This window comes from Chrysemys picta, chromosome 9 (assembly GCF_011386835.1).
Source record: "Chrysemys picta bellii isolate R12L10 chromosome 9, ASM1138683v2, whole genome shotgun sequence".
NCBI classification, from domain to species: domain Eukaryota; kingdom Metazoa; phylum Chordata; order Testudines; family Emydidae; genus Chrysemys; species Chrysemys picta.
This window is the reverse complement of record NC_088799.1, coordinates 103,487,570-103,513,174: the sequence shown is the minus strand read 5'-3', so window position 1 is coordinate 103,513,174 and position 25,605 is coordinate 103,487,570. Positions and strand designations below refer to the sequence as shown.

Sequence of the window (25,605 nt, the reverse complement as noted above, 5' to 3'; positions counted from 1 at the left end):
GTATTATGCTAAGGTTTTCACCAGGGAAAAAATCTCTTCTGGTGCTGTGAAGGGTGACGCTCGCTGGCAGGGCTGGCTAGTGGTCAGGCAGGGGTGTGGCAGGTTGTTCCCCTTCCTGACATCTCCTTTTCGCCACACCTCAGGCCTGTGGGGTTGGTCCCTTCTTTTGCTGCTCAGCTCTCTGGCTGGGGCCCGTGTTCCAGTCCTCCGCATTCAGGGTATGCAAAAGGAAAAGTCCAATACCGTTGGGGTCTCTTAGTGCCTGCCAGGGCTTCGGGGCTCTCTCCTTAGCCTCAGGGTGTAGGGTCTGGACCCTGGTGTATTCAGGGCAGTCCCCAGCTGGATTCCCTGCCGAGGGGTAGACTCTTTTTGCTGTCCCACCTTTAGGAGTTGGTAGGGGAGCCCGGGCCCACCCTCTCCACTGGGCTCTGATCCAGGGCCCCATGGTGGGCAGCTAAGTTCTGCACCTTGGGGTGCTAAGCAGCTGCCTGCCTGGGTCACTTCCTGCCGGAGCTCCCCGTTCCCTCAGAGGCTAAATTGAAAGAACTGAGCAGAAAAAAAAGTTTCTGACCTTCCTAAACAGTTGCTAGTCTCTGCTTTGAGGGCTTGGCCGGGTCACTGTGGTCAAGCAGTAAGAGCTCCTAGGCACTTACCTCCCTTGAGCTCAGAGTACAGGGCTGTTCCCTTCCACTGCCTGCCCCCTTCTGAGCTGCTCCCCTGCCCCTTCTAAGCGCCACCTCCAGCTTGTGTGGGCTTTCCAGATACAGGGTATGGGGCTGCCTGGGCTTCTTTGCAGGAGCGGCTCCTTAACCCCTTGTTCTTCAGTGTGGGGTTTGTACATCCCATCACAGGTGCAAGTGTAATTTTTAAAGGAATCCAAACACTATCTCGTTTGCAGTATCTGTAGCTCACGCACAGTATAATTTAAAAAGAACTCCTGGGGCCCTATCTATCCCTAGGCAAGCACTAAATATATCAGACTCTGGATGGAGGAGTATGACTTCTGGATGGTCTCCAACCACTGGATGATCCATGTGTCTGGCAATAACTAATAGAGGTTTGTGCAGCCGCGGCTAGTGGGGAGGTACCTCAGAGGAACAGGCGTATTTCTCTGGCCGTCAGGGAACCTGTTCCCTGCACAGCAGCTGTGGGCCAGCACCCACAAAGGGCCCTTTGGCTAAGAGAAACTAGCCGGTAAGACTGCAGCATTTGGAACCTGTGAGCCTGCATCAAAATGCTGTGTGTAGAGGAGAGTTGGGAGCAGTGATGTTAAAGTTACAGGAACAGCTGTACAGGTTGGAAAATGTGACTAATTCTGGAGCTGTTCTTGTTTGGAAGAGCTCGAAATGGACTCACTTGCTAAATATTTTTCATAGAAATGTTTATCAAACCTTATCAGAATGGTTTTTGAAACTTCATTTGCTGTAAATCCATTTTGGGGTAAGCAAAGTGGTGAAAACCAGTTTAACAACATTTTACATAATGGTTTCAGTAATGTCAGTGTAAACTGTCATTACATTTTAGAAAAAAACACCATGTGAGACTTCGTGAAATCTCTTTGAAATGGTATCAGAACAAACTGCTCTCAGTGGAAATACTCCCACAGTTTGGAGATCCACGCCAGCGGTTCTATGCCGCCGTTCTCAGTATGGAAAGAGAATACTTTGGGATGAACTATTTTTAACATGAGAAGGTAATTATAAGTGTAGTCTAATAAAAGCTAAGAGAAAATTATATTTCTGGTTAGAGTGTGGGCTGGATTCAACATCCAGAATCCATTACTGTGTCCCCTCTGGGGTTTGTACTGAAAATTTGTATTTTAATCACTTGCTTTTAATTGTACAATAGCCAGTCATGGGGGCAATGAAATCACACTAAAATATCCTATAAATCCCAGAATTACCCATGCCTAACAAACTTCACTGCAGTAAACTACATTAGTCCGAAGTAGGTGTTTGGAAGAACTGTTGTCTCAGAGCCCACAGGCCTAGAACTGGGGCTGCAGGATTTAAGGCCTGGGTGGGGATGCCGCTGAGCCCTGCAGCAAGTCCTGCCCTCAGGGACATGAGTGACAGCACTGTGATTGTCTAGCTCTCCCCATAGAAAGCAGGAAGCCATTTCTGGGAGTTGTCCAGGAAACACAGGCCCTTTGGTGTGCTTAGACCCCGCTCGCTGCTACTCACCTTGATCCCAGCTCCTGACCCTCATCCTGGTTTACTATCTTCAGCTTAAGACCTTTGCTGACCCCGGTGAAAGATCCTGGCCCATCACAACCCCAATTCTCACCTCACACTGTCAGTTTGGTAACCGACTCGGACTTTGGGGTTTTGACTGGCCTGGTCAGAGACCTTCAAGTAAGCAGCCCACTCCGTGCCCTCAGACACCCACAACCCAGCTATGCCATAGAGGCCCAGTGTGTAGATAACAATTGAAGCAGTGGTTCCCCCTCACTTTCCCCACATGTTGGTAGGGCATTGTCCATTCTGTCAATTGGCTAGGGTGACTCTTAACTATAATAATTTGCTACAATGTGCAATGTCCATACCCATAAGATGAAGACAGATCTTGTGTAGTCCATGGTTGTGAAACAACGGCTTCCTATAAATAAAGATAGGTGCCAGAACGATGGGAAATGTTTTATTATTGCAGTAGCACGTAGAGACCCAGTCAGGAACCAGAGTGCCATTGCTCTGTGCACTAGACACATGTAAAAATAGAGTCCCTGCCCCAAAGAACTTGTGATCTAAAGGTATGATGAGGCAACATTGCATCCACAGTGAACAGAAGTGCCATTTAGCACTGAAAAGCTTCATTTCTTTGAATCTGGCCTTGTGGATCAGGTAGATGTCTGTCTAAATGCTCTTGAACAATGATTTTGTAGTGTAAAATCTGCACATCATTGAGGGACTGATGTTGCAAGAAGCAAAAGGTAGGAATAAATGGTCGGTTTTTTACAGTAGAGAGAGGAAAATAGCAGGGTCCCCCAAAGATCTGTACTGGGACCAGTGCTGTTCAACATATTCACAAATGATCTGGAAAAAGAGGGTGAGCAGTGAGGTGGTGACGTTTGTAGATGATACAAAATTACTTAAGATAGTTAAGTCCAAAGCTGAAGTTTACAAAGGGATCTCCCAAATACATTGGCAACTCATCCATTTCATCCTCACCCATAACAATTTTATATTCAACAACAAACACTTTGTCCAAACATGGGAACAGCCATGGGTACTAGAACGGCTCCCCCATATGCCAACCTCTTCATGGGCCCCCTTGAAGAAGAATTTCTGGACCAATGCACCATGAAACCAATGATATACCTGGGATACATCAATACTTTTTTTCATTCTCTGGACAGATGGCTTAAACTCCCCCTTAGATTTCCACCACAACTTCAACAACCACCACCTGTCCATTGAACTCTCTCTGGAGCACTCCCACGCTAGCATCCACTTCCTGGACACCGTGATCAGCTTCGACAATGGAACCCTTCAGACAAGTGTATACGAGACACCCACAGATCAAACCCCATCATCACAAGCAAGCTCCTCACAGACCAGGACACATCAACTCAAAATGGCACCAGACCCTACCAAAAAAAAAAAAAATGCAAAACCTGCAGACATAGCTCCACTGGTACAATGATCAACACCCCCCACAACGCACCTTTCAAGATCCATGGGTCCTACATATGCTTATCCCAACGTGTGGTGTACCTCATCCAGTGCACTCAGTGCCCTAAAACAACTATGACTGCAGAAGTACTAGTGGACTACTCTATCTTGAATGGTCCCTTACAATATGTGCTAACTCCTTAATGCTAGTCAATCTGTTCCACCTTGCATTTAGCTGTGATGCTGGGAGTTCCCTTCCCAGACCTGAAGAATTGTTCTGTGTAGCTTGAAAGCGTGTCTCTCTCACCACCAGAAGTTGGTCTCATAAAAGGTATTCCTTCACCCGCCTTGTCTCTCTGGGACAGAAAATGGCAGATGAAATTGAGTGTTGATAAGTGGAAAGCAATGCACATTGGAAAATATAATTCCTAACTATACATACAAAATGATGGGATCTAGATTAGCTATGTTATGTATTCTCAGTGTTGATGGCTATTTTGCCAGGTATAAAAAGGCACGTAGAGCTATGGGGTAGGAGCTAGGAAGGTGTGTGTATGTGTGTGTGTGTGTGTAAGGGGTAGCATAGCAATTTTGTTGCATACAACTCTGCATCGCAGTAGGTGAAGGAATATTTTCAGAAATATAGAATACAAAAGACGTAATTAAGAAATAGTTGTTTTGGCTACTTGTTTGTTTCCTATTTCCATATAGAAATATTCCAGCTGCCTTAACGAATACAACACCTGCAGAGTAATTTTTAAATAGGCAGGTTAAACATCATTTTAGTTGTTGAAGCGTCAATAAAACATATGAGAAGCAGATGACTCAATAAAAGCATCCCTGCGTGATACATCACTGTTCGTCCTTCATGTTGGAGAGAAAGTGCTGGGGGAAAACAGAGAAGTCATAACAATGAAGTGGTTGAGTCTGTCATTAAAGCAATGGGATGGGAAGAGCCAAACCCATTCAAACCTGCTGACAAATGCTGGGCTTCTTAATCAGCTGGCGATTGTTCCCCCGCTGTTTGGCTCTCCATTGTATTGGTGTGAGTCCAGAAAGGATGAAATTCACCCCAGTGCCATTCACAAGGGTGCGTGGGCTGCTGAAGCCCAGAACAAGCCCGAAGTGGCTCTCCCGGGAAAGACCCTGCAGACTTTCTTGTCCGATATGAACCGAGCTTAGGCACAGATGCAGATAATTTTGTCTGTTCGGCAGATGTCTGTTGAATCCAATTAACTTTTTCCATAATCATTTCAAATGCTAAAGAAAGAATCCAACTGGAGAAAATGTGGTGCATAGCTGGGCGGGGACTAAATATCTTCGAAGCCAGTCATTGGTCACTTTGCCCAGCAAGTTTGAACAGCAGAGTGAAATGATTGGTGCAGATTATCAAATGCTTTATTATTGTTGCTTGTATTACTGCAGAAACCAGATTTCTCAGCCCAGTTCCATGTAGTTTAATAGTCTATGGTTGCTTACTTTGATTGAACTCCAATATGTGCTCTGTGGATGGCTTTCGCTACTTTGGAAGTAATTCCCCATGGCCATATGCTGTGGCCACCATTCATTTTCTGGGCACAGAATGAGAGACGGCCTCTGCCCCAAGGAGTGGATAGTGTATAACAGAGACGGCAAAAGGAGGGATTATTTTCCCCATCGGGGGAGGGATAGCTCAATGGTTTGAGCATTGGCCTGCTAAACCCAGGGTTGTGAGTTCAATCCTTGAGGGGGCCACTTGGGGATCTGGGGCAAAATCAGTACTTGGTCCTGCTAGTGAAGGCAGGGAGCTGGACTCAATGACCTTTCAAGGTCCCTTCCAGGTCTAGGAGATGGGATATCTCCATTTATTTTTATTATTATTATAACAGATTGGGGGGCTGATGCACAGAGGTGAAATGACTCACCTGTCGGAGAATAACAGAGTTCTCACTTTTTGTTTGGGTACAGCAAGCCAGATACTTTATTTTTTTTAACAATTGCATAGAGGGAGAGAGCTAAACAGGTCTCTCACCAGGTAAACAATTACAGCAAACCTTTATACCTTTCATTACAGACAATAATAAGCAACAGCTGCATTTTGTTTATACTTAGGCCATTTTGATATTTTATTTTTCTTACTTGTTTTGACTTTAGTTTACATACAATATTTTCTACACATTAACTAAACAAGGTCGCAACAACTTCTCACACAGTTCTTTTCCACTCGCCTTACACAATCCTCGCTTCTACAAATTTCACGTGATTAGTGTTACAGTTAGCCTGACTTTTGCTAACAAACTGTCATGCATTGCATCTCCTTCCTGTCCGTTCTTTTTCTGCTTCCACAACCCCAACGCGAGGGCTTTGCCGTGCAGGGAGCGGTACCCCAGTCTCTGGAGTCCCAGTCCTGAGCCTGAACCATCAGACTGATCGAACGGTCCTCACTTGGACCCTACGACCGTGTGGGAGGCTCTCCCCTAACCTTCTGCAATGCAGGGATAGGGCTGGGGGCCGCAAAACAAACTCTGCCTTTGGTTGCCGGTAGGACAGAAGTCCTGAGTCTCCAGTGCAGTGGCTGACTGCAAGGGGAGCTGCAGGCCCAGCAGGCACCCGCCCCCGAGTGTCCTCCCTCGCTCTGCGGGCAAGAACTGTGCCTGGCTAGTCCAATCCACGCCTGCTGGTAAGGCAGCAAGGGGTGCACACGGGTCAGCGCAACACCATCAGTGCACTGGTGCCCGGGGAAGAATAATTTGGAAACCACTCCACTCACCAGGGCTGTGCACAGAAATTTAACCTTGACCCCTTTTGGGGGGGCCCATTTTGGGCCCCCACAGCTCCAGCAGGATCTCTCTTCCCTCCCTGTCCCGGCTCTGGAAGGAGCTCGCTCTCCCCGCTACCACGGCCCTGAGGCTGGAGGAGTCCTGTGCCCCCAATGATTATGGGGGTGTCCCTGCTTGCCCCCCTGGTGCATGCCTCTGCCACTCACTGGACTGTGGGCATAGCTAGCAACCTGGCCAGCAGCATGCCTGCAGAGTGGCACCTGTACATCAGCACCACCCACGGGGCCAGTTAGACATCACTGACAAGTGTTGTGCAACCGAAGGCAGAACTGAGCCTCTAATCCACAAAGGGATCTCGGCACTTTGTACGTTGGGAAAGAAGTTTGACTAGTTTTGGGGGAAAGTGAACCATGACTAATTCTCCAGTGCCTGAGTGGCCTGTGTTAACACACTCACTGCTCCTCCTGCACTGGTTGTGTTGTTATAAACAGAAGGACCTTAGTTAATTCAGCCAGTCTTACAAAATGTTTTTCTTTTTACAGCTAAACTTGGGGGAAAACCCTATTTATAATCCGTCCATCTTCCCTGTGCTGGGAAGGGCCCGGGAGGCACTAAGGGCAATACAGTGAGCTGCGGCCAGTGCTTTGTTTAGTAAACCACACCCAGCGATGTGCCAGTGCAGTGCAGGTTGTGGTTGGCTAGCTAGTAAATACCATGTGTACACCTGCCAGTCAGCACTACAGCTGTTGTGTGTCGCTGCTGATTGTTCTGCAGAACATGGTGGTTGTGTGAAATTAACCTGCATCAACACCATAATCGGTCCGGAAAATAAAGGCTATGTAGTGCGGCTGTATTGGCCGGCATTGATTAGCTTGAATTGCAAACGATGTATTTGGGGCCAAGTCCCATGTCGCAGTTCTGTAGCACTGTGCGGGAGCACGCGCCATACAGCCAATCAGTTATTTATTTGCTGATAAGAACATAGGCAGGAACGTGTTTTTCATTTTTTGTTGAACCGAGCTGAGGTCACCCCTGAAGCCTCCAACATCTTCTAGGTGCATTTTGAGGATGTTTTCTACGGCTAATAGATCCTCCAGTCGGGCCGAGCTGCACTGGAGTGCAGGAGCTGAGGAAAGGAGGGCAAGACAGAGAAATAGACTTCCATCACTCCATTTCCAGTTGAGTGACTGAACATACATTATAGTAAATGCCTTAAGAGTGTCCTCACATCATCCCTTCAGGAATTCTACTTGACACTTTAGCTGCATCTCTGCTCGGAGCTGGGGGGTGATTCCCGGCTTGCGGAGACAGCCTCACGCTAGCTCCCATCGAATAGAGTCAGTAGCTGTGGTAGTGCAAGCAGTGGCCTGGGTTCACTGCCTGAGTTAGGTGCCCATGGGGTCCAGATGGGTTTGTATTCAGGGCCTCTAGCCTCTCCTGCTGCTCGCTGCAGCCAGAGTCCTGTGGCTATATTCCTATTTTTAGTGTGCTAGCTTCCTGAGGCTGGGCAGGTGAGCTGGGAATGAGCTCACACTATCGACATACCTTTAGCTTTTAAAGGACATTACCATATCATTTCTTGGTTTGCGCTGTGGAGGTTTGGTAGCCATCCTTATGGTCCATTGTTTGCATTCTAGAGAAATGGAGATGAGGCAAGTGAATCACTAGAGAGGTGCCAAATCATATGGGGTGTTTGTGGGTAAATTGGGGACAGAACCCAGCTCTTCAGGTTGGAAAATTGTTTTTACGCGTGGGGGAAAATAAATTGAAATTTTGTACAGAAAATTTAGATTTTTTTTTCCAGTGAAAAATGAAAACTCAACTTTTTGGCTGAAAACTGAAAATGTCAATGTGGAAATGTCACTGCAGTGCTTCATGGGAGTTGTGGTTCAGTGCCTCATGCCCTCATTCTCCTCTCTGGGCGGGGCTCCTTGGAGACAGACTATATATCCCATGATGCACTAGGGTTGCCTCTCCCCTCTTGCTGAGCTGCCACGGTGCCTGGTGGAAGCATTAACTTTTGATGAGCCCTAGCTCAGACACCCAGTCTTCGTTTAACCACATGCCACCATTGGAAATATTGATCCTGCAAGTGGTGATGCTAAGAATTTAATCACAACATCAGACCAGTTGGTCGTTGCTGTGAAATTAAAGAAGCAGGAGTTTTGGTAAAGGCATCAAACATGGTGGCTCAGTTTGAGACAGTCTGGGGAAAGTGTAAATTATCCAGTGGGACTTGCTACATATACATATATATTACTGTAATTTTCAATTGCCTATATACAGTATTGTACAAAGAGCTGCTCACCAGTAACTGTTCCAACCATCTAGAAAGGAGTAATGGTGTTTATTTCAGAAAGGGGACTTCCTTTATTATAGCAGAGGATAGAAGCAGAGATCTCCTCTAGCTATAGTTTGGATTTAGTTAATTACCTGATATGTTTTTCGTTAAGGATAACCAGTCAGAGACAGGTCTATAACAATGTAAGTGGGATAACGGAGGACACTAAATTGTAAACAAATACACCTGCAGATCATTTATATATTGGCAAAAATGAAGGATCCTGCTTTTAGGTTGACTGGGTGGTGTCCCCTCAATCATTCTGGACCCATGGTGCTTGTTGCAGCATCCTTTTATAAATTTTATTAAAACACTGAAATAAAACCAAGAGAAGAGATCACAAAGTTAAAACGACTCTTGATACTAAATTGAGAGTAAAGCTCTATAAATGTTCAATCATTATCTGATCAAGGTCAAATTAACTAATTAGTCTTAATTTTGGATTGGAGTTAAATCACCAAATGAATACTAAAAATAACCAGTCCCTTATACATTCTGAGGTGTCTGTCTGGTTATAATTGCAACTAAAGTATTTTACCAAAGTTAATCAAATCTCTAATTTGGAATTGGTTGAATCCCTAAGTATTGAAATTAAATAATTCTGAACCAAAACTCCAGAGCCAATAATAAAGATTCCCCCTAGAATTTCAATTCTTGTGTGGTGACCAATTCTTTCCTAGCACGCGCTCCCTCCCTCCCCCCGAACAGAGATGTTATAATGCAGACTTGGACAGAACTAGTTTGGTAGTCAGAAGCTTGACTCTGAAGCCTGAGTGACGCAGGTACACGAACCTACCCCCCGGCGGAGACAGCGGGGAGGTGGAGTATCTATGCCGACGGGTAGGTACAGAAAGTTCAGTATTGGTATTCAGATTCAAATTCGCTCAAATTTGCTGAGAGTCAACTTAGAAAAGTCCCGCTTAAATCAGCAATTTAAAAATGTGGCATTTACCATACTGCAGAGACTGTAAGTCTGTGCCCACCCCCCTCCCAATATCAAATCTTTGGATCCAGGAGACTATTTTTTCGGAAGCTGGCATGGTCTTATCTGGGTGAAATGGTCTTGAGAGGACATCGTCTCCTTAATTTACAGACCATTCAGTATAAAAATCATCCTGTAAAATAGCTGATTGCTATGAGTCTTTTTCAACACCCATTCAACATTCATCCAGCAGCAAAATTAAAAATAAGTGTGCCTTTATGACTGATGTCATCTTACAAACAAGAGAATTTATAGACATGTTTCTATTTAGGAGCTGGTTATAATTCAAACATCTGATCTTCTGGAAACTTCTTCTTGATAGAGAAGTTATTTTAAAACCTATCAAGATGAAGCCTGTTTAAGAAACACATTATTACGTTTATGTAAGGCCTTTTCTTTCACACTGTATTTTTGATGATGTCTCGTTCAAAATGAAACAAGGGAGATAATGGTGTAGGCTACATCATTAAGCTATTGCCTGGGTTCACTTGGGTGTGATTCTCCACTGTTTCACCTAGAAAAGTTGTGGGCTGAGGTGGAGATCTGTCTACTGAATATATGTTGAGTTATAGGGAAGTCAGGTTTATAATTTTTGCTCTCTGCGGCATGACGTACATGTGTCTGTCTAAAAAAAGGTAAATAAAAATCAGCATGTGTTCTCACTCCAAAAATAAAATTGCCCTGTCCCGCCATCAGTCCTCTCGAGTCGTCATGCATATGAAACCTCTTCAGCAGGGCAACTGAAAATTAAGGATTCTGAAAATGGAGTTAAGTTAACAGACACCAGTTGAGACATGGTCATGAGTATCCATTGTGGCTGGTGCATACTGGTTAATGGGGAAACATAAACACTCCTAGCACGATAGTATATCCCGGTTTCAGCGCACACATTATACCTCGTTACCACCCAGGCTGTGAATGTGTGGGATCTCTTACGTTAAGCAGGTACTGGGCTGGTACTTGGATGGGAAAACCTCAAGGCTAAACTAGTGGCTGCAATGAAGCCCCACTTCTGGAGAGAGGCTCTAGGTCATGAACGGGTGACTGGCGCATGTAGGGCAGCAGAAGCCTGTCATGACCCATGAAAGAGGCTCATCATTGTTCACATGCGAGTTGTCATTTTGAAAGGAGGGGAGCCTAATTCCAAGTCACAAATGGGTTGTATGGCGATAGTGGGGTGTGTAGTGTGCTGCATGGCATACTCATACAGACGTCTCAGGAATAAACCGTCCCTTCAGTTTTTTAAACCAAGGATTTGCTTGGCAGCTGGTCCATGAAGTTGGAATAACAACCATGCTAATCTTCTTTGGTTGCCTGAGTTGGGAGCCATTCCTTTCACGGGAGCTTCAGAAGCTATAATTGTGACAAGAGCACCACGATGCTTTCTATTGCCATAGAAACAAATGGAAGTTTCTCACAGGATCAGCAAAGTTATAGAAGCTCTTTTACAGAGACGATGGTATGCCTTTTTACTTCGACTGAAAACATATCACTTTTCGGGCAACCTACATTGGCTGTAACTAGTGGTAGAAAGTCAGGTTCCAAAGAAGAAAGTTATAAACATTATGTCCATTATTTATTTAAATACATATTTCTGGCAGCAGCTTAAATGTTACTTTTTTTTAAGCATACATTTCCTGATACTGCATTCATTTAGACATTCTTCACAGTGTTCCTAGCATCTGTGATGCATCCCGGATTGGGAAGGTATGGCAGAGCTCAGTTAAAAATGATGTAGAATTGGGAATGTTAAATTGAGCTGCTGGACGAATACATACTTTAAGGAACCCCTCACTAATACAAATGTATCTTTCCTCATATGCAATATATGACAGCTATGCTTTAGCCTTGTGTGAAAAGGGTGGGCCTCAGGATTCTACTGTAATAACATTCCCAAGTCTGGCTCCTGGTCTTTGAAAAAGAAACTGCACTGAGAAAAGTTTAAACTAAAAACCAAAAACATTTTACTCCAAATTTGCCATGCTTTACTTTCTTATAACCTCCCCCAAAACCAAACCAAACAGAATATAAACAAAAAAGAAAATACAAAAAACAGGGTGCTCTCTAGACAAAATTCTACATCCTCCTAATCCCTTGGTTGTTTTGTGCGTATAAATCTATCGAAGAACTAATAACATGGCTCCCCAAAGCAAAGAATAATTCAAGCATATCATATCAGGGAGAGGAAGAGTTGTGTTTTGAGAGAGAGAAATCCATTCAGAAGCCTGTCTGTAAGAGACTGGATAGATTAGGGGACGGGGAAGGGATATCCAATTTTTACAAGTCTATTGCTTTTCGATGTTTGTTTTTAATGAGTGCCGCTGTACTTACCAATTTATTCAATGTAGGTTTTATTGCCCAAGACATTATTTGATCCATTTGGATAAACGCTAAGCGTGTGCGCCTTGGAGCTTAGCTGCTCAGTTATCAAGAGAAGATGGGTGACATAAATCTCCTTGTGCCATGTGGATGGTGCGTCTTCATCCCGCAATAAGTACACTTCAATGTGATGCAAAAGCTGAACCAGCTGTGGGACTGTGGAATTGCTTATGGATCACAGAGTGGGAAGTGTTCGGCCCTAGAATACGACAAGGTCCATTTCCTCTTCAGAGCAGCTTGGGCAGAGTTGAAGGTTTGACATCAAGCGTCTGTACTCCCCATGGCCTCTCTAGAAACCCCTGTGTCACACAGACAATATTTGGAATAATAGAGGAAAGGGAAACCTGGAGGTTTATGAACATGTGATTCTATTTCTGCCCACAAGGCAACAGTGCTGGGCAAGCCATTTGGTAGAACAAGGAACAGGCGAGCACTGTCCATGAGACCACGCATGTGCCAATGCAGATTTACTGTGACATGGGTCCACGGGACAGGTTGAACAGCAAAGGATTAAACTGGAAAGAGCTAAAGACATACGTTATGCACTTGCTGGGGGATCTGGGAAAGCTGTCCGGAGAGGGAACTTCCCCCCAGAAGCATTGGGTAAGCAGTGGACATCCAGCAATGCCAAACCAATCGGACAAATTTCAGGTCTCTTCAAACCAAAAAGTTACTCTCCACCTCTGTGCAGTTTAGATTCTTTCCCCAACCCATACAATTGCCACTGATATTAAATAGGGCCATTAAGTTCAATAGGTGGTCAGAGGGGAAGAATGTTTTGGCATGTCATGGAAGGGGTGGCACAATCACTATGAAGGGTGTGATGATGGTTATTATTCTATGATATATTTATTCTAAGGACCATCAACTTCTGTTTTTAATTGTTGGAACACAGAAATATGTCACAAGCCAGCACACAAAGTGGTGAATATAACTTGCTTCACAGAGGCGCGTATGTGGAATGGAAGTGTTCTTGTATGGTCGGGGATACTTTTCGGGTGATCTTGACAGACTGATTTGTCAGAGTGGTTTCCTGTACACCTAGGCGCTTTGTTATTTGTGAGTTAAGTAGGTGAAGAATTTGGCCAAGATTTTAAAAAAATTGGTCCATAAAGTTAGGTTCCTAGGTCCATATTTAGGCACCTAAATCAGTGACCTCAAGGGGACTGTTCAACTCTTTTGATAATCAAACTATTTACATAGATGCTAAAATACAGATTTAGGAGTCTAATTTTAGGCACTCACTTCTGAAAAAATGTTTGGCCTTTATCTTTGTGACCCACTAAAGGGTAAATGTTAACAAAGAGACAAAAGACTACTGGATACCATATACTGATGGTAAAGGTTTCCAGCCAATCGGATCTGCGGAGCCAGTGCTCGGGGCAGGGGCAGCGTGCAGAGCCTCTTAGCTGTGCCTCTGCCTAGAAGCATCAGGGACAGATCGCTGCTTGCGGGGAGCCGCCCGAGATGAGCACCCCCTGAATCTGGCAACCTGAAATCCCTCCCACGTCCTAACCCCCCTGCCCCGAGCCCCCTCCTGCATCCAAACTCCCTCCCAGAGCCTGCCCCCCGCACTCCCTCCTGTGCCCCAACCCCCAGCCCCACACCTCCTCCCCTACCCAAACTCCCTCCCTCTTAGTTAACCAGTATTTTTCACTTACTGGCACCCCCAATCCCCCAACATGCCGGATAAAAAAGCGTTTACTGTCTATGAGTGGGAGTCTTACCAAGAGTGTGTTAGCTTGTTGTGGCTCTTGAGTTCATGTATTGAGCTCGTGATTACCACCGTTTCCAGTAACCTGTGCATCTTTTTAAAGTACTTTTGGCTCTGGTAGAGTGAATATATTTCAGCTGCAGTTGGGCAGTGGGTCGCCTGACCTGGTGATTGTTGTGATATCGTTATCATTGTGGTGTACTGGAAACTTGTGTCATCAGTCAGCATTACATGCCATAGTGTGAGGATGCGTGTTGCTGGGGCAGCCTGCAGGCTTTCCCCTGGGGCTGTGATCACCTTTAACTCCTGGGTATGTCATAGTTGAATTTAGGATTAATAAGAAGCTTGTACAACATTAAGGCCTTCGTTTCTGTTCCTTCTGGAGTCCTAAGAATCTTTGTCTTTAATCTGTCCCGATTTTTAGGTCCATTTGTTTTCCTTTCTTTTGTTACCCAATAGCTTTGGTCTTTTCTTTTAAACTGTTTGTTACAGGTTTACCGAACTGTTTAGTGAATTAAAGATCGAGTTGCTGCTGATCTTGGATAACTACTGCTCGCCTCCCCCAGCTGTTCAAATCAATATGCCCAGGGAGAAGAAAACACGTAGTGCCCTGGGACCAGAGATGTCCTCCGGTTGCAAGAATATTTCCAGTCAGCACCAGCTAGGAAGGTGGGATTAGTGGGGAGGACACTAGCCAGCTATGTCCAGGTGTATTTTTGTCTTGCTCATTGTCATGATATCTAAGCATAGTAGGCTACTCACAATATTCTTTTACTGAACAATGCCCACTTGATTCCTTGCCACGATATCTTCCATGTTTACCGTGTCGGTCCCAGGATATCTGAGAGACAAGGTGAGGGAGGGAATATCTTATTGGACCAAGATATTGGACTTATCTTCTGCTGGTTAGAGGGACAAGCTTTTGGGCTTACCCAGAGCTGCTCTTCAGGTCTGGGAAAGGTGACACTCTGGGTACTTTTCCCAGACCTGAGGAAGAGCTCTGTGTGGCTGAAAGCTTGTTTCTCTCACCACCAGAAGTTGGTCCAATAAAAGATATTCTCTCCCCCACCTTGTCTCTCTTACAGTGCGGTGTGACAGCATTTATGACCTCACATGTGCCTAATAAATCTAGCCCTCAGAGTCCAAGCAGCAGAAAGATACATTTCCTCCTTGTAAGGGGTTTCTGTCCCCCTGCTCCCTTGTGTTCTGAGCTGCAAACTCAGGTGTTGGGAGGAAACCACTTGCATGCCTCATTCTCCTGGGGGAAGGGCAGAACAACCAATGCCCTTTGTCCTCTTTATCGTCCCACAGTAGCTCATCTGGTCTTTTCCTGTTAGGCAGGACGTAACACCTTCTGTTGGAGACCAGCGCTTCGTACTACTTAATGTCTCTCTCCTCTCTGGTGATTTACACAGTCACAGTGGCACACAATGCAGCTGCTCAAATATTCCCTTACAGTAATGGGATACAGCTGTTATAAGTGAGAGAAATGCAGGTGGCCACCCACAATCCTTCCATACAGTCTAAGCACTAAACACATTCTTATACTTCTAATGCCTATTTAACGACACTGACACTCAGGTGAGCCAGACTCATTCCAGCTAGTTAGCGTTCAATTGAGACACGGGGATCCTGGCATGAGCTGGCACCTGTACTGCCAGCGTCACAGCCCCCCTCCCAAAGAAATAACCGTGCATAAGGGAAATTTGAAAAAGTGTGTGTATCCCCCTGACCATACAACTGAGGGACAACGTTTTGCATAATGCAAAAGAACACCATGCACTTGACGGCAGAGCTGGTGCTAGGCATAAGCAGGCTAAGCAATGGCTTAGGGCTACGGGCAGGTCAAGTGGGCCCCTTGTTCACATGGCAGAGGGGACGAGATTTCCTAACGCAATTGGTCATTTTTGATGCCTTCATTTTGGGTGCCCAGCTTCAGATCATTCTAAGGGGCCTGATTTTCAGAAGGTGGGTGCTTCGTGCTTTCTGAAAATGATGGCCCTTGTAAGGTATCTCGGTCAGAGAACTTACCAGAGCTAATCACTTTAAAAGTAAAAGACCCAGGCCAAGACAGCCGAAGTTGACTGACAGATCAGCCAGGAATGGGGAAAGGGAACTCCAGTGACGGGCTTGGGGTAACAGCTAGGGACAGACTGGTGTCATTGCTGGCTCTGCATGGATTCTCCTCTGGTTGGCATGCTCTGCTTTGCAGGTTACCTTTCACTTATTTCCTGTGGCTTGTTTCTCTTTCCCCTTGGTTTTGAGTTGTCTGAATTTTCTTGTATCATAAAGCCGTGAACAAATGTAAAATACTTAGACACAATGGATACAGCTTTGTATTATACTCGCTGGCCTCAATTGATGTGACTTCCTTGTGACAGCCCTCTGATCCTTCATGCAGCAAAAGCACTCAATCCCCAACAAAGTTCGCATAAGCTTTTATTTTGTAAGTTATTGTAAAGGACGTTTCCTGGGCTCCCGTTCCTGCCTGCTGCATGGCGGTTGATGTATTGCACTGACAATGTGCCATCTCTCTAGCAGCATCTTGCTGCAGTACATCTTCAGAGAGGCTGCCAGATGCCATGGTAGCCCTGCAGGGTGGCCTTCTCACCTGGATTGTCCTTTGGAAGGAGATTAGTGCGTCTGGGGGAGGAGTAGGACAGAAGAGGCAAGGAGTCTAGGAAGCCCCCAGTTGTAAACACTTCCCTTCCAGTATAAGGTGATGCTGCCCAGAAGTAACTCTGCTGTCAGGACCAGTTCTGTGGGCAGTTTGTGAAGAAGTGATGTCGCCGGTGCTTGGGGAGTGCAAGGCTGGGTGGGGTTGGTTTTGAGTGAACGATGTTGAGAGAATTCAGAATAATGATTGCACCCCTCACCTAAATGGGAAGTGATTTCATGGAGGGAAAGCAAAGTTAACAGAGCCGAAAGGGTTGCATTCTGGGCAATTAGGCTCCCATTCAAAAGTGGGTCTTAAAAACATTCCCCAACATGCTGTTAGGGTGATGTTACGGCGTTTCTGGGCAGAGGAGATGCTTCCCCTTGTGCTGTAACCGGAGGGTTGGCATTTGTTATACTTAGCGCCGGCACCAGCGGAGGAAGCACGTGTCTGGGGTGGCACATGCTAAGGGGCGGCATTCCGTCCATTCTTGGGGTGGCACAGTCCGGGCGGCTTTTTTTTTCAAAAATGGTAGAGCCGGCCCTGGTTATACTTGGTCATTGTTTGTGCAATTCCAGCCTGAGCTGTGGTCTGCTTTGAAGAATTGGTTGCCTAGGTCACTGAATATATCAAAGGAATAGGGTATGTCATTCCATCAGAGAGAAGTCCTGCAAAGAGAGGTGGAGTTTTTTGTATTTCTAGGAGAGCAATGTCATCGTGGCTGTTTGCTCTCGCTAGCTTGTTTGTCAAAGGGCTAGGTGGTGTTTATAAAAAAAAAAAAAAAGTTTTCAAAGAAAATTCTGATGTCTGCTGGATTGGACACCGTAAAGTTCTTCAGTGAAGGACAAGCCTGCTCTTTCCGGTGTCCTGAGCATAGGCACAGTATGCTAGAAATGGGGGACTGCCAAGAGGTGCCAGGCTGAGGGTGGATAAGCTTGAATGTGGAAATTCCCATGCATAACCAAACCAGTGAAGCCCCCCTGTTATCTGTGACCCTACGCCGCCAGGTCCCTGCAGCTGGGCTCTTCAGGGAAAGGAGATAGCCTTCCTGCCTGAAGGGAGAGCTCCCCCCAGGCAGAACATTTTGTATATCAAAGGCATTGTAGTGTTTCCTTCCCAATAAGCACTGTGGGGTATGAAATCCGGGAGCCTGCAGGATATTGGGCTCTTTCCACTCCCACTTCCAGTGAGTGGGGTAGCAGGGAGAGCTGGCTTCTCACTGACTATCACACGATTGTCACATTATCCCTACTTCAGAGACGCTTAACAGGTTGGGGAGTTTCTACCTTTAACTGAAACATGTGGGACTTCAGTGGAAATATGCTCCCCCTGCCTTGCGGTGAGGTACTGCGGAGGTTTTGAACAGAGAAGCCGATGCAGACTTTTCAAATCCTTACAGCCGAGACCTATCGTCTGCCATCGCAAAAGGGCCAGCAAATGCGAACCGGGTCAGTAGGGCCTGAGGGTGCACAAACTCCCGTGAGTACTCAGTGTGACACTGGTGTGGCAGTGGTCCTGAGTGCCCTGGACCACAAGGGAGGAAACGTGGGTGGTTTAATGGAATGAGAAGAGTTGTGTTTGGGGAGGTCTCAGATGAGCACGGAGCAGCGGCACGGTTGTGCCAAGTTCTCACGTTGGCTTTCAGGGGAGGGCTCCGGCCCTTCTCTCTCACCCTGGGCCCTCCCCGGCAGAGCGGGCACACCTGCTCTTTGCATGGGGGTAGGGTGACCAGATCACCCAAGACAAATATCGGGACGTGGGGGGGGGGTGACGCGGGGGGGGCAAAAAACCCCCCCCAAAAAACACCTTCCTCCGCAAGTGCTGGAGGGAGGCCCAGGAGACTCAGGGGAAGCGCGGGGCCGGGGTGAGTAACAGTCTGGCCTGGCCCCGAGCAGGCAGGACTCAGTTGGGTGGTAGGGCGAGGAGGGGGGCGGCCCGCGGGGCCAGGCGGCGGCTGTTCTCCCCCCCAGGCAGCGGGACTCGGGAGCAGCCGCTGCTGCAGCTCCCACTGCCGCGGGGGAGGAAGTGGCCATGGCGCTCGGCGGCTGCAGCTCTGGCGCCCCCGAACCCCCCGAGCCGGGGCCTGCTGCGGGGACCCAGCAGCGCGTACGCTGGGCCCAGCCCCTGGCCAGTCGCGTCTGGGCTGCTGCCCAGCTGGTGCTATCGTGCGGCGGCCCCGGAGTGGGGGCAGCAGGCCCCAGCCTCCCCGTCCCGCAGGGGAACGAACGGGGCTGGGCTGCCGATGCCTCCGCCTCGGGGCCGCCGCGGGATAGCACCAGCTGGGCAGCCCAGACGCGACCGGCCAGGGGCTGGACCCAGCGTACGCGCTGCTGCAGGCCCCGGCTCGGAGGGTTCGGGGGCGCCGCAGCCGCGGAGCGCCATGGCCGCTTCCTCCCCCGTCGCCTGGCCCCGCGGGCCGCCCCCCTCCTCTCCCAACCACCCAACTGAGTCCTGCCTGCACTGGGCCAGGCCGGACTGTTACTCACCCCGGCCCGCGCTTCCCCTGCGTCTCCCGGGCCTCCCTCCAGCGCTTGCGGAGGGAGGGGGAAGGGTGAGCCCGGGGAAGAGGCGGGGATTCGGGGAGGGAGCCAATCGGGGGAGGAGGGGGCGGAGTCGGGGCGGGGGGGGTGCGCGAGCACTTCCAGGCTCTAGGCTTGGGGCATTTCCTTGTTTGTCCAGTGTCCCAACCGCATGTCGGTCGGGACGCGGGACAAACAAGGAAATATCGGGACAGTCCCGATAAAATCGGGACGTCTGGTCACCCTACATGGGGGAAAGGGAATTGGGCCGTTATTATTGTAACACTCTATATTGTTTTTAAACCTTAATGCTTAGCACTGATGCAGCTCTTTGTATTTTCAAAGTGCTTCACAGTGAAGAGCCGACGTTTTCCTAACCCCGTTATGTCTACAGAGCCCAAAGCACCATAGTCACAGACCATATGCAGTAGTGACAGTTTATATTGGGAATGATCTCATTGTGATTAAACACTGTTGCCATCCCAACATGGGAAAATGTCCCCTTTTCCATTCCGGAGAGTGCTTGTCCCAAGCAATGTTTCTGCACTATCCCGGGGTTATGCTGTGCCCCCTATTGCTGATCTGTTCCCTTTCTGAAAACAGAACTGGGATGCTTATTTCCATGTCCCTTTTCCAAATTCCTGTTAATCTTCTTCTGTGGGACACGGCACATTATGGGCGCATCTTCAGAACAATAGTCAGGGATAAAGGCTGGTTAGCAGCTTCCTCTGAAGTCAGTCTAACGATGACTCCAGGGATTCTCTTGCTGGGGGTGCGGAAGATGCAGCAGAAGTAATAATGCCATTGGCACCCAACACCAGCTCAAGGCCAGAGTCTGAGCCTGCCACCTGGGCAGTCCCATATATAGTACGGTCACGGAGTGCCCTGAAGGCATCCAAGTGGGTGAAGGGGAGTTTGGTGAGCCAAGCTGGCTGTTGGCCAGAGACCCTCCCGTCATGCTTTCTGCTAAGGGTAACGTTGAACTGTTAATAAATGATGTTTTAACAAATCACTTGTTAGGTTATTGCAGTCTAAATGGCTTAAATCATCTGCCACACCTAGGGTCATTCTCAGAGCCACCTATAGCATGTTACCCATGTCTGTGATGTGCCCAGACCCTCTGTGTGTACCATGTATTATTAACATGTCATGGGTAATACCCCAATACTATGGAGTGTCATGTTTGAGGATATACAGCGTCCTTCACATAGTATGTAAAAGCTGGTGAGCTTGTCAGAGTGATGTACGTAGTTTATTTAAATATACTGCCAACTCTTGACAGCAGCCGTTTAGTGTGTCTTTGCATGGTCCTTGATAGCAATTGTCTTCCCCGTTCCTAGGACGATGTTTAACTTTTATTGATTTCTGCTCACTGATATTCATTATAATAAAATGTTGGTGTACTATATGCTTACCATGTTGTTCTTAATGTAACATATATCCATGGAGCCAGGTGTCTGTTGCGCACCCTAAACGGTGAAGTCCGTTTATCCTAGCAAGATTCAAAGTAACCTCGGGATGCAGTTGAGGGCGGCTGGAGGGATCTCGGGGGGGGGAGGGGTTCCTGTGCTGCTCTGCTACCCCCTTTGCCATCTCTGTGCCGCCTCCCCCCCCCCTCTAGCAGAGAGCTTTGCTGCACACGGATAATTCTTACCCAGACATTTCTGGCCAGTTTGCAGACCAGAGGACGGTGCCTAGGGGCTCACTTTGGATTTGCCTGACAACGCAGTTGTACCAGTAGCGAGGCTAGAAATCACAGGCATTAATCTTGGTGGAGAAGGGTGTGAACTGATCACTTGTTGGATTGAGGAAGGAAATTCTCCCCAAAGGCGTGAGGTTCGTTGGTAGCTGCATCACAGGAGCTTTCACCATGCTGTGTATGGGCCATTGTTGATTTATATGGACCCAAGCAAGGTTAGGCAATAGGCATACTCCTCTGCTCTGAGCAGAAGCAAGTGGAGCTCCCTTGCTCTCCGGCTCAGGGACAGGGTTTGTGTTTCTCTGAGGAGGCCGGGGAGTCAGTGCCCTGCTCTTCATATGAATGGGGGCTTGGTTCCACGCCCTTCTCTTCGGCCTTGAAATCAGAGTAACCTGTTTTCCCAGCAGTGGGATCAGTGGCCAGCAGTGCTTTGCCCCTGGCCATCCCATTTTCACGATTGGTAACCTTGTGCTTGTGTGTGTGAGCCTTGGTCCCTATGCAGGATCAAGCCTTTTATATGAATTACCTTCTAGTGCTGAAAAACATTTATCCTATGAATTAGTTGTAGTGTGGCAGAATGGGTCGTGGGAAAAACCATCATCCAGGTGTCGTCCAGCTGCATGAATTGGGATGGGGCTTTTAGAGTAACAAATTTCCGGGGGAAGGTATTAAAAATCATGTTATAATCAACCAGATTTTGTGTTTCGTGTTCAGCTATCGTGCTATTAACACTAGAGCACTGCAGCCTGGCACAAGGTTTTTTAATGGAAGTGAACTTTTCTGCTTGGTCATTGGTGATGTTTATGGAGCAAACGCATTTATTAGGTAGCTGATGAACACAAAGCCGTGGTTGTCCAGTTTTCCTCTGTCCTGCCTGCTTGCGTATACCTACATGATGCAAAGGCAGTTTCTTTGTGGTTCATGTTAAATCATTCCAGCAACACTCTCCAGTCCTCTTTCCGGAGAAGAAAATTAACCTGTTTCCTTAATGAGGAAGTAAAAATGAGCAAGAAACCCTAGAACAGCTGCATTGCAGACACATCTCTATGCCAGAGAGTAAAAATGGTCAAAAACAACTCAGAGAACCAGCCAAGCTGGGAGTAAACACAGCTACCGAGTATCAGTCAGGTGGGGAGAGAGCTGCGAGCCAGGGAAGAAAAAATCACTCTCTCAAACTAAGCCTTTGATGGGCTCTTCAGGACTCAGTGCAAATGGTAGCCAAATGGCTGCCCCCCACCATGGAAAGGCAGTGCAGGGTCCACCCTCACCCCTCCTTTCTGGGCAGACCGGCTAGGGCTGGCCAGAAAACAAGAATTCCATTTAGTGAAACATTTTAAGGTTTCAACATTTGTTTTCATTCTGCATCTGAATGAATCTGAGCACTTTCAAAATTAGCGATCCTCTGTCCCAGAACAGCCAATATTCCGATAGGGCAGTCATCTGGGATGTGGGAAACCCAGGTTTAAGTCTGCCTGGCTCAGAGCAGGGACATTAACCTGGGTCTCCAACATGCCAGGCGAGTGCCTTAAGCCCCGGACTAGAGTAAATTCTTCCTCCTGCTGGAGCCCTTCACCTTTGTATCAATAATTAAATATTCACTAGATGCTGAAAGCTTGTGCTGTTGTATGGGTGTAGCAGTTAGGCCAAGTAATGTATAATCGGTGTAGTCTCCCTTATACAGCCAATGAAATTGTTGCATGCAAATTAGCTATAGCGTAAGGGTGGTAACTGGTTGAATTACCTCTGGGATCCCAATGGTCTAGGCTGGAGGATGGGAAAGATCCCAGAGGACAGGAAAAGGGCAAACTGGTACCTAGCTATACAAAGGGGAATAAGGACAACCTGGGGAATTATAGATTAGGTAGCTTCATTTAGGTACCCGGCAAGATAATTGAGCAAACAATCAGTTTGTAAGCACCTGGAAGATAATAAGGTGATAAGTAACGGTCAGCATGGATTTGTCAAGAACAAATCATGTCAAACCAACCTAATATCGGTCTTTGATAGGGTGACAAAACTCGTGGATAGAGGGAAGCAGTAGATGTGATGTATCTCTAGTAAGGCTTTTGATACTGTCTCTCATGAACTTCTCATAAACAAACTAGCTAAATCTAGCCTAGACTCTGCAAACCATAGTCCGAGAGCAGTTATCAATGATTCACAGTCAAGCTAGAAGGGCATATTGAGTGGTGTCCTGTGGGGCTCAGTTCTGGGTCCGGTTCTATTCAATATCTTCATAAATGATTTGGGTAATGGCATAGAGAGTACACTTACATTTTGTGGACAATATCAAGGTGGGAGGGGTTACAACCGGTTTGGAGGACAGGATTAGAATTTAAAATGATCTTGACAAATTCAATAAGGACAAATGCAAAGTACTCTGCTTAGGAAGGAACAATCAATTGCACACATACAAAATGGGAAATGACTGCCTAGGAAGGAGTACTGTGGAAAGGCATCTGGTGGATCTCAACTAAATATGAATCAACAGTGTAATACTGTTGCAAACAATCCAAACATCATTCTGAGATGTATTAGCATAAACAAGACACAAGAATTCTTTCACTCTTCTCAGCACTGATAAGGCCTCAGCTGGAGTATTGTGTCCAGTTCTGGGCACCACACTTGGGGAAAGATGTGGATAAATTGGAGAAAGTCCAGAGGAAAGCAACCAAGATGACTAAAGGCCTAGAAAACATGGCTGATGAAAGATTGAAAAAAATTGGGTTTCTTTAGTCTGGGAACTGAAGAGAAGAGAAGACTGATAGGGGGACATAAGTCTTCAAGTACATAAAGGATTGTTATAAAAAGTAGAGTGATAAATTGTTCATAACAGCTGAGGATAGGACAAGAAGCAAGGGGCTTAAACTGCAGCAAGGGCAGTTTAGGTTGGACATTTGGAAAAATTTCCCATCTGCCAGGGTGGTGAAGCACTGGAACAAATTACCCAGGGAGTTTGTGAAATCTCCATCATTAGAGGTTTTAAAGGACAGGTTAGACAAACACCTGTCAGCGATGGTCTAGATAATACTTAGCTGGACTGGATGACCTATCAAAGTCCCTTCCAGTCCTATGATTTTATGATTCTCCAGTGTCGTTTTGTTTCATACTGGTGTCCATACCAAGAAATAACAATCTTGGGGTATCAGAGGCTCCTATGAACTTCTCAGTCTGTATGGAGAGGCAGCTTCCTTCAGGGGTCATAGAGCATTCAGAAAGTTGGGAGCCAGCCCTGACCCCCAGTTCAGGAGCAGCCCCACACTTGCTAGTAGCAGAGCTGGAAGTGTTCGAAGGTGGGATCTCTCTCATGTTAATCTAGGTTCCCCCATAGATAGCAAGCCTGCCGTGGAGTTAGCATGCTTGGCTTTCTGATAGTGTTCCAGGCACGTGTGGTGTTTTTGCAGGGTCAGATTCTCCATGTGGGCTGAACTGAATACATCCCTGTAAAGGAAATACAACTTTCAGTGGAGAGGCATCTCGATGTGTAGGATCTAATGCGGAGAAAAACTGTCATAGGAAAGAGGAAGATAGGCCGTGAGTTGTTTAAATTGCTGCCAATTATGGCAGTTATGCTCACAGATCAGATAACTGGACAGACACATAACTAATTATGGTAATTAGTGTGCACGGTGATATAACCATGACCCCAATATTTTAAAAGATCAGGCCTTAAAGAGTAGTCCAGGCATGCACCTTTTGTAAATTTGTATAGGCAACAGATCAGAAATTAACTATAGTTTTACCACTAAGGTGGAAACTCCTAAATGACATGTAAGGAATGTTACATATTTAAAAAAAAATCCATAAAGGCATTTCAAAAGATTCCATGTAAAATTGCCACTGGGAATAGTTCAATGCAGTGATATTGTTTTCCTAAGATTGTTTGGAACTTTGAAAGCATATGCTCATATTTTTTTTAAAAAAACCTCTGTTGTAATATGTAACACAATCTGGGTTGTCCTGGATTTGGATTTCATGCATGTGTGAGAAGGGGGTGATCCCTGTGGGATGTCATCAAGCAGTGAGCAACAGAGCCATTCTAATTCCTAGTGGTCACAGATTGTCTTAAACTCTGAAGCTTTAGGTTCAGTATTTGGGTTTGAGGTTTAATATTTCTTCCGAAAGGTGTAAGCCATCGCTGTTCTAACTCTGGATATTTTTGTGAGATATACAAAAGCCCAGTCTTTTTGAGGATCTTGTTAAATTCTTGGCTTCAGTGGCATCCTGTGGCAATGAGTTCCACAGTTTGTTTACGCATTGTGTGAAAAAGTGTTTCCTTCTATCAGCTTTGAATTTCCCACTTTTTAGTTTCATTGCACGTCCCCTTGTTCTTGTGTTATGGGATGGGCAGAACAGAAGCTCCTGATCTAAACATGGTTTGAAATTGGCCCAGGTGATTTGAGAACCAACAAAGTACGGAAAACCACTACAGAAAAACAGACTGGTGTCACGGGTCCACATACAAACTAATCATTTCTCGAACAGTTTTTCTGGAGTGTGGTTTGAGAGTTTTCTTTTGTTCATTCTGTAGCAATTCAAATATTGACCAGACTCTCTGATTTTCTAATTATTTTAATTAACAGAAGCCGAAACTGTTGCTGACAGCTAGAGTTATGGAAACATCTTCCAACATCCGATGTCTGATTCTCCTCTCCCCAACCCAGGTATGAATCAGGAGCAACTCCCCTTCAGTCCGTGGAGTCACACTGGTGTAAAATTGGTAAGAGAGGAGAACTGGGGGTGATTATTGATTGTTTTTTGCTTTTCTTTGTTTGTCTTCCACTCTGCTTGAATGAACAGAGAGAAATTCTCTGTGCTTTCCAGAAGCAGATGTCCTGGGTCTTGTCTTCTCGTTCTTGTCCACCCCATATTTCTGTTCCCATCTCTTCTCCTGTCTGTCTTAATGCTTCACTAGTTCCATTTACTCATGCTCCTCTAGTTTCAT

General features: G+C 46.5%; 1 protein-coding gene across 2 annotated transcripts in view; it reads left to right on the top strand.

Annotated features, from left to right (window-relative positions):
• The window catches only part of HTR2C (5-hydroxytryptamine receptor 2C), a 574,451-nt gene that overhangs the window by 90,981 nt on the left and 457,865 nt on the right, over nt 1-25,605 (top strand). For both annotated transcript variants that reach the window (XM_065556834.1, XM_065556835.1), the window contains one exon: nt 25,244-25,380. In XM_065556834.1, the coding sequence (XP_065412906.1) occupies nt 25,297-25,380 (84 nt within the window). In that variant the 5' untranslated portion in view covers nt 25,244-25,296. The remainder of the gene's footprint in view (nt 1-25,243; nt 25,381-25,605) is intronic.